The sequence below is a fragment of the Habropoda laboriosa genome, unplaced genomic scaffold, assembly GCF_001263275.1.
Source record: "Habropoda laboriosa isolate 0110345459 unplaced genomic scaffold, ASM126327v1 scaffold40, whole genome shotgun sequence".
NCBI classification, from domain to species: domain Eukaryota; kingdom Metazoa; phylum Arthropoda; class Insecta; order Hymenoptera; family Apidae; genus Habropoda; species Habropoda laboriosa.
In genome coordinates this window covers 162277-172403 of record NW_017100231.1, presented here as the reverse complement: position 1 = coordinate 172403, position 10127 = coordinate 162277, and the positions used below count along the sequence as shown (strand labels likewise).

The following is a 10127-nucleotide window of genomic DNA, read 5'->3' as shown; positions in this document are numbered from 1 at the left end:
TCTTCCCACGCCTGGAACGTAGGCAACACCGTTGCCGTATAATTCTTCGTACTTCGTGCACCTATCGGCCGTGTTACTGCATCTGCACCCCACTGGAATGTCCCTTGGGCTTTTATTGCCGTCTCCCTACCATACCACGGCCACTCGCTTCGTGGAATATTACATTTTGGTAGATAGGCGAAATTATCGATTATACGATAGCATATCGCTTTTCATATAGAATAATAGCGTTCACCCCCGGTGGGCACACCACAGAACCAAACTCGCGTCGCTATTAGCCGGACGTATTCTTTTCGGACGGTACCAGGCTTGCGCTTGTGTTTCGTTCGATAGAGAGGACGAAGGGGATTTTCGCGTTTATGACCAGTGTCAGTTGTGATTAATCGGCTGGATTAATGTTAAACGTATCTGGATAAGGTTGTTCCCATTTCTGTTTCTTTTTTGTTTTTTGTGGATTTGGTGGATGTATGGGAGAACGGTTTTGGTGTTCTTCTTTTTTTAAGGCTTGCGTCAATAATTGGGTACCCTTTTGCACATTTTCTACTTGGAATATTTTATCTTTCCAATGAAAGATTTCAATTGTTCTTTTCCGTGTTTGCTTCAACTTTAGAATTTTGTTATCAGAGCTGCTAAAATTGGACGGTAAGGTAGAGGACAATTTTGGTTATCGATATAAGGGTGATTTGCATCATTTGAAAAAAGTGAAAAGTAGACCCTTGACACGATAGTGACAAGGAAAATTGCGCGTGTATATACGCTAATGATGCGAACGGATTAAAGGGATGAAGTTTGTTTGGAGAATTTGTAATAGAGGAAGAAATGAATTAATTTTTTTTTTTGTAAACAGAGCAAGTTAGGATTTTTTGGGATTAAGTTTGTTCGGAGAATTTGTAATAGAGGAAGAGATGAATGAATTTTCTTCGAAATGGAGGAATTCCAGATTTCGTGGTGTTGGAAGATTATGATCATCACGCGGGGGATATATAAATCTTACCTCCTTGCAGAGAAGGATAAATGTAGAATGAGGGCTCCTGTAACCAGGACACTACGCGCACCAAATCTTTCACGAAGCTAGGAACGACGCATCGTAACACTGCGGTGCAGCCCCTCGATGCACCTTCGACCACTTCCACGTCGACTTTGTATGCCTGGGCCACCACTGCGAACAAATAAACGTAAACTTACTTTTATGCTTCCGTGTAACCTTAGGGGAAATATGTGTTAGTAAAAATTTCACCCAAGTAGTAAAAATGTCGTTTGTGTAATAGGAGAGGGATATTTTATTCAACGCAACAGCGTCCTTTCAAAATATTCACCCCCATTCGTTGCAACATTTACTAATCGTTGAATATTCAATATTGCTAATAATTCTGTAATATTTAATACTACATTGCTTATCTTCTCTTATTTTCTTCTCTACAGTTAGTTTTAACGATAGCTCTTCTCTTGTTAATTGCAATAAACTGGTAATTGAGTGTTACAACAGTATAATAAAGATGTAATAACAATACCACTGCACCATTCGCATAATCTCACCTCAATTACAGCAAATGAAAATCCACCTTTCCAATTATTTCTCAAACAAGTGTCTAGCAAAACCAATTAAAACGATCCACTTAATCAAGCCATCACACTTAAACACCATCCAGCCATCAAAACTAGCTCCAATTTTTCCCCATTTCCCAGCCGCAAAACACTCACGATTCGACCCCTAAACACTCTGATGGCGCATCCTCGTTTAAACCGAGACCTTTAACGAGCGTCCCCAACCTCTGCAGACGACCTGCCCAGTTACATTAATCCCACCATTCGACCTAGTGCTGCGAAACACGGGTGTTCAAACGTTCCCGCGAAACGACAGTTCGCGCTGACGGTAATTAAAACGCGTTATACGTGATTCGATGGCGCGTCACCCTTTCCCTTGCTCTTTAGATCGTGTATACAGGAGGCTTCAAGAGCATGTACGCAAATTGTACAAACTAGTGTGATTTGATCGGAGAAACGAGAGACTTATTCGTAGTAGGAACCGATGAATTGGCTGGTCAAGATCACTTCTTCTGCGTCTTTCTTTAAAAGTAATTTTTAACAATTTCATTGCACAGTGTTACAGAGTTTTTATTGTAATAACTTGTTTCGTATCTACTATAGTTTTCATAGATTTTTTAGATTTTAATTCAATTTGAATTTTTTGTTTTTTATAGTTACTACTGTTTTCACAAGAAACTAGGGTAACACACGTTAATCTTTAATGCGTTCACTGTGGCAGCCTTTTCTGAGGATTCTCCTGCTTGGCGTTTTACATTTCTTTCATTACATTTTCTTATTTTACCCTAAGAAGCTTCGATTAGTGCTTAATACGGCGAAAATAGTGCAAAAGTGACGGAAGTATAGCTCGGCAAGTAGCTAATATTCGACGAAAAACGGGTCGCACAGTGGTCTACATGCCTCGTACCACAGTGAACGCGTTAAACGACGTTTTCACCCTGAAAAACCAAAAAGTATCGACCAAAAAAAATTGCACGACACTTCTATCGAAGTCCATTACAAATTTGCAAAGTTTTGCAAACAACTGAAATCTTCCAGTTTACCAAAGTTTCTTCGTAAAACCGTTTTCTTTCTCTCGAAAGGATACTGTTAGAGTTTAGCTTGCCGAGGTTTATGACATGGAGCAGGCAGGCAGTTATCTTTGAGACCTTTGTTGAATGCGCGTACCATCCGTGCACCAGCATTAGGATGGTACGTGACAAAATTAGTTTTTCCCTTTTTCACCTTTTTAATCATGTTTCGCTAGTTCATAGAATTTAGGACTCGGTAACACAGGCCATGTCATAAACCCCGAAGACCCAAGCGGTAACCTGGCGAAAGACGACGTCACCAAGTCCGGGGTTTTCTTCCTAACGGTGAACAGTTAGTCACCCCCATCTCTCCCACTTTCTCTCGGGAAGAACCCAGTTCTCCGTCCAGAAAAGACACACGCCAAGGGCGCAATGGAAGGGAGGACACGAGGAAAGGGAAACGGGAGTGCTGGGACCGGACAGGGTTTTTAGAGGAGTAACAGAAGAGAGATTACAGAGACAAGACAGTCAGAAGCGTCACTCATTACTACGGTCCCAAAGCCGTTATCAACCTTTGGGTGGTCCTTCAAGAAAACTATAGGCGGCACGTAGTGCAATATTCAGGGCTCGAGTTCACCCTAACAGATACCCCATCCGCTCGTACAATTTGCAACTACGCTTTTGTAACACCCTGTACAAGCACACATGCACGCACACGTGTCAGAGTTACGTACAGGGTGTGACGTCGTTACTCGTCGTCGACAACCGGGTGAATCTCGACGTCGGCGTCGGGGAAGCGGCGAGGCGTGAGACGACGCGAGCGTAACGAACGCCTCGCCTCGTCCTCGACGTCTGCCGGTCGTTTTTCTCCACTCTTTTTTTGTTTCTACCGTCGCCCGGCCGCTCGAGGGGCACTATACTCTTCCGGAGATTTTATTTACGTGGAAATTCCAAGGGCGACGGCCAGCTGCCAGCGACGCTGCACCCGCTCTGACACGCCGACGTCGCGACGCCGGCGAAGTCTCTCCCGCGTTTCCTGTTCTCTCTCCCTCCGCCCTGTAACATGCCTGAATTTCTTCCGTTCTCTCGTCAATGTGCCGCCGCGAACCTTCCATACGAAATTCCCCAACGTTTCACCCTTTCCGCTTTATTGGCCCTCTTTCTCAAGTTCCTGAACTTCTGGTGTGTACAGGGTGTCTTGGAAGTAGGGCGGTGTAGTAGAACGGTGGGTTTTCGGAATCGAGAGAATATGGTGTGTTATTGGAATGTTTACGAGATTCGGAATACTTTTTCTGTGTTTTTCTGTGTGTCTATATTTCCTTATCAGAGTTGAGGAATGTTGAGATTACGGAGTGGATGTGGATATCGAGTTTGAGAAGTTGCGAAGAATATGGAAAATTTGAAAATTAAATTTTGAAAAGTGACAGTCACCGATTTCGACGAAACTCTGACAAATGATAGTACTCGAAAAAATATTCGACAGGTATTTTTTTATATTAAAAATCGTCCACGCTGAAGGGGTGAAAATCGTCCTCAAAGTTAGGGGTAGTAATCACACTTGTCCTAGTACCTCGAAAACTATTAAAGATAAAACAATAGTATAAATTGACAAATTTCGTACTTTAAATAACAAATTTGACTGTGTGAATAGATTAGAAAGAAATCCATTCGTTTAAACAATACATTAAAAATTATTACATATTCCTAAATTTTACTTGCAAAATATTTATCAATTTTCCTGAAAATTTATATGTGCAGACTGCACACCCAAACACAAAACACGGATAAATCGGAATTTCAATTTTTCACAAATTTACAAAAACAATTACATATTCGATACAGACTATAGCGCGTATATTTGGAAAACTGTGCATTTGCATCCAACACTTCTACTCTGGGGAATCTCGGTTTCAGAAAAGCGCACGAACTCTTGGATCAACCTAATGTCTCCACGCTCCGGCGTTTTTCGCTTGGTATTCAGCCTGTCACGCCGCCGCGGTAACGATATTCGGTCAATTTTTCAGGGGATTCGAATTCTCTCGCAGCCACGTCCCACCGCTATCACTTCCTATCCTTGTCGAGGGCTCGAATGTTTTTCGTGTCGCGGGCAAACTAATAACGCGTTGATCGGCCGGTGTGGAAAACGCGGGCTCGACGGTCGATGGAAATTCTTCGGGAAATGAAAACACTTAAGCGCGACACGACCGTCGAACGCTCTCGAAATTGGAATCTCGCCCGCGCTAGCGAAGGACGCGGATTTTAGAGGGGGAATCTGTGATTGCTGAGCGACGGGTGTTAGATGGTTCGCTTTTTCCACAGAGAAATTTCCAGTGGTTCTATTTTTTTCCCATTCTTTTTCCACTTCTTCGCAGAGTTGGCGAAGTTGCACATCGATCTTCATATTTGGATTGATCGACACTTTCGTTGAGTTTGAATAAATAAATCTTCTCGAGGATCTAGAAATTTTTGCGCTGATTTAAAGAGCTGATATCGAGGAAGAAAGTTAACCCTTTGCGGTCCTATGTCTAGTCAGACTCTGATATAGAATTTTTGCCTTTAGATATCATACTAGGGTAGATTGGAAAGTTCACGGCCTAAGTATGAAGGACTGCAGCTAAGTGCTTGTAAGTTTTACCGAATAATATGTAATTAATTGTGTACCAATGTATACAGTTTCGTGTCTCTGTCGTGCCTCGCAAGTAGAGGTATTTGCAGTAGATGGAGTAGAGATGGACAAAATTAGAAAACGAACAGCGATCCAATACCTGAAGATAAGGGACCTCACTTCAAAGATCATTCAAGGACCTTGCAAAAATTATTCCTTGCGAAAATCATTCAAGGTCCTTGCGGTGATGTCCTTTGTCACTAGGTACTGGATCATTCCTCACTTCTATTCGTCTCTTCTCCGTCGCTATAAACACCCCTACGTCACCAGCTGTAAAAGAGAACAAGAAACTGACAGAACCGGGCGGTGATGTCCTTTGTCACCAGGTACTGGATCATTCCTCACTTTTATTCGTCTCTTCTCCGTCTCTGAAAACACCTCTACGTCACCAGCTGTAAAAGAGAACAAGAAACTGACAGAGCCAGGAAACTTCGTACGTCGGTACGCAACTGATCGCAGATTACACCGTAAAAATTGCAAGCACCTAGCAGCAGTTCTTCCTACTTACGCCGCGAACTTTTCAATCCACCCTCGTATAATGATAAATTATTAATGATAATAAACCTTTTCTTTATGCATTAATATTATACTGAAACTTAATATTTTATAACCGATATTACGTTGAAATATTGAAATAAAGGGAAACTACATGGTACTGCCCGAGAGTGACCAAATGAGTGCGGACAAGCTGGACTACAGTATATTCTCCACAAGTGTCAGACCGCAAGGAAGCTAAACCTGACACTCGTAGAGTCAGGGACTACGTTTTCGAGCCTCGCGCCCGCCTTTGTAGTTTGCCGAACTTAGACAAGGACAGCGAATAAAAGATAAGGATGAAACGTGAGTCGAGGCAACCAACCAATTTAAGTATCAACTTTTTTAATTTTACGTTTTTTTATCCCGGAATTTTTCTTAACATATTGATGAGATTTTTCTGATGAAAATGACATCAAACACGACATAATTTGAACAACATTTACTTATTAACACGTTCACTGTCGCGCCAGATTTACAGTTGCTGTCAGGCGGCCACAAGAAAATATATTTTAAGCATAGGATTATAGTATTATGCTTTATGCTTCTATTATGCTTTGAATGTCTAGCTAGCTATGACGTTCAAAATTTTAAGTTGACAACATTTACTTTATTTTAATTATTCTAAACATTTGAGGCACTCCAGTCACTGATGACCACCATGGCCATATCGAGGAAACAATCTAATGTTAATACTTATTGAGTGATTAATTTAATTTCATAATATATCGCTTTGGATGAATTACAAAAACAAATTGCTAAGAAATTACATTAAATACTTGTACACATGTAACTGTCGAATGTAGAGGGAGAGCCACCGTTTGGTTGCCAATTGTTTATCACATAGAGTCGGCCTACCTCCACGTAAAAAAAAAAAGGTAGGTTCGATTCGACAAGTGTCAGTAAAATGTAGGGTCGATAGCAGCAGAAAAGCTGTTAAACAATTAGAATTAAATGTAACGATAAAAATGATTGCAACAATGCGTAATGCAATTGAAAAATTGAAAGAATCAAAAGAAAAAACACGAATTCATATCTTTTACGATTCTAGAATACAAGAAAATTTGAATAAAATACGCGACGAGAATTGGGGATAAGCATAAATTAAACGCGTAAAAATATTCAATAATAAACGAACTAGGGATGAAGCTATTATTTCAATACGCGATGCACTGACTCTAGTATTTACTAAAATTCAAAAATTCTCGCATAAATTCCGAAAATAGATTATTAATTACGGTAAACTACTGAGACGGTTTAATTTAGGGTGGGCATAGTGCACTCGTTCCAAATCAGCTCACAATATACAATAATAAATCAACTAACTACTTAACATGCAATTCATGCAAATTCCTTGAATGGTAAATTATTAGTAAACAAAATAGCAAGTCATAAAATAAATTCAATATCAGAGAAAATATATGAAAAATTTCAAATTAATTTCAATTGCTCAAAGTCATTTCAATATCCTATTCGACAAGTCTGAAGAACAACGATGACTAAAATTCAAATGTTTATTTCCCTAAACCTTCAAAATAATTTCGAAATATTTTATTCGAAGCGGAGTATTCCAAGTCAGTATCGATAATTGAAGAAATTATTTGATTGTATTTAAAAGAACCGAAAGGAGAATATTTAAAGTCTGATATTAAATGTCTAGCAAGTACCAGTAATTGGTAAAATGATTTATATTTGTTTTAAAAGGAAAATTTCTAATAGGTATTAGTTAAAATGAATTGTTATTCAGTCTACTGTATTGAAATTCTAATTGATTCTAATGTATACAAGTGTTACAAGAAGGCTGAGTGTGTACAGGGTGGACATAGGCTACCTAGTAGCCCCCGACCACTCTATGAACTTTAACGTCTATACTCGAAAGTGTATCGTCAACACTAACACGTTACCCAGATTATCCAAAAATTGAAGAAGTTACTTTTAAAATTGAACATTCTACGGTGTTTCGAGAGATTTGATAATCATAGTCGAACCTTAAACGAACGTTCAAACGAAGAAAATTTTCCAAAAATCATTTCGTACGTTATTAATCGATAAAACAAAAATTCATTGTTGAAAAATAAATATTTCCTGAAAATCTTCATCTTCCATACAAGATTCAAGATTTTCCCTAATTAAGAGTAATTTCAAAAGATTATCTGTATAAGCTATTATTTCAATACGCGATGCACTGACTCTAGTATTTACTAAAATTCAAAAATTCTCGTATAAATTCCGAAAATAGATTATTAATTACGGTAAACTACTGAGACGGTTTAATTAAGGGTGGGCATGGTGCTGCTTTAGTTTGAAATGATTTATAAACACATAATTAACAGAGGAAAAACCGTGAAACGGCAAAACGTCTACATTCTAATTGTTATAACATGTAAACAGAACTTTAAATTTAGTGTAAACAGAAAAAATATATAATACAATTTATTTCACGGTATTGCAACAAATAAACGTTGAATCAATATTTAATTCGTATAAAAACAATTATTTAACGTAATAATTTTACCTTCACTATGGCTATTTTTAATCTACGACCACAGGTCAACCTGATTTCTAATCCTTACGAACTTTAAATTCAGTCTAAACTGAGAAAATATATAATACAATTTATTTCACGGTATTGCAACAAACAAACGTTGAATAGATTCTTAATTCGTATAGAAACATTTATTTAAAATAATAATTTCACCTTCACTATGGCTATTTTAAATTTACGACCAAGGGTCAACCTGATTTTTAATCCTCCGAACTTGATTTCACAACGAGAAAGTAATAAGATCGTTGAAACGTACTTATTTGTCAAAGAAACTTGCAAAAATGTATAAATAATAATATGTAATGTTTTAACAAATTTTTGGAAGTATAAATTAATAATAAAATTGTGAAAATTAATAAATTATACGTTATTATAACATTAATAGAATTATGACTAAACCGAAGTTCGAAGTCGAGTATTTAAAGTCTGATATTACGTGCCTAGCGAGTGCCGGTAATTGTTAAAATTTGTTTAATAATTAGTAATAGAAATTCTAATTGATTCTAATGTATACAAGTGTTACAAGAAGGCTGAGTGTGTACAGGGTGGACATAGACTAGCTAGTAGCCCCCGACCACTCTATTCACATCTCAGAACCTTCAGGTCAAAATACGCCGCGAAGTGTCTAGGGCCCAGTATAAAGGGTAAATGATTTCGCGGGACATCGGCGGGTCCTTATATACCTGCGGTACCCTCTCCCCAAAGTCATTAGCAAAATCGTCGGTTAGGTCAGGCGGGAAATTTTCGCGGGAGATTTTCGCGGGAGATTTCCGATATCGTAACACGGTATAATTTATCAATTTTCACAATTTTATTAAAAATTTATACTTCCGACAATTTGTTATAACATTGCATATAACAATTTATACGTTTTTACAATATTCTTCAATGGAAACATAGGTTTTAGCGTTCTCGTTACTTACTCGTGGTTAAATTAATTTCGTAGGGATTAAAAATCAGGTTGACCTGTGGTCGTAGATTAAAAATAACCATAGTACAGCTAAATTTATCGTGTTAAATAATTCTTCTTACACGAATGAAAAATGTATTCAACGTTTGCTTGTTACAATACCATGAAATAAATTATTTGTGCAGTTCTGTGCATTTTCTGTGCAGTTCAACCTAATTTACTTAAATTTACATTGCGAGACAGTATACTGTAACAAGTAGTAACAAGCAAACGTTGAATAAATTCCTAATTCGTATTAAAAAAATTATTTAACACAATAATTTCAGCTTTATTATGATTATTCTTGATAAATGACCACAGGTCAACTTGATTTTTAATCGTTATAATCTTTAAATTCAGTGTGAATAGAGAAAATGTGTAATATAATTCATTTCACGATATTATAACAAACAAACGTTGAATACATTTTTGATTCGTAGGAAAAGAATTATTTAACACGATAATTTTAGCTGTACTATCACTATTTTTAATCTACGACCACAGGTCAACCTGATTTTTAATCCCTACGAAATTAATTTAACCACGAGTAAGTAACGAGAACGCTAAAACCTATGTTTCCATTGAAGAATATTGTAAAAACGTATAAATTGTTATATGCAATGTTATAACAAATTGTCGGAAGTATAAATTTATAACAAAATTGTGAAAATTGATAAATTATACCGTGTTACGATATCGGAAATCTCCCGCGAAAATCTCCCGCGAAAATTTCCCGCCTGACCTAACGGACGATTTTGCTAATGACTTTGGGGAGAGGGTACCGCAGGTATATAAGGACCCTCCGATGTCCCGCGAACTTATTCACCCTTTATACTGGGCCCTAGACACTTCGCGGCGTATTTTGACCTGAAGGTTCTG

General features: G+C 37.8%; 1 protein-coding gene across 1 annotated transcript in view; it reads right to left on the bottom strand.

The window, feature by feature from the left end:
- LOC108571510 (Down syndrome cell adhesion molecule-like protein Dscam2) overlaps window positions 1-10127 on the bottom strand; it is a 60139-nt gene that overhangs the window by 41619 nt on the left and 8393 nt on the right. Inside the window, exon 2 of the mRNA XM_017933568.1 lies at window positions 995-1159. Coding sequence (XP_017789057.1) covers window positions 995-1159 — 165 coding nt within the window. The remainder of the gene's footprint in view (window positions 1-994; window positions 1160-10127) is intronic.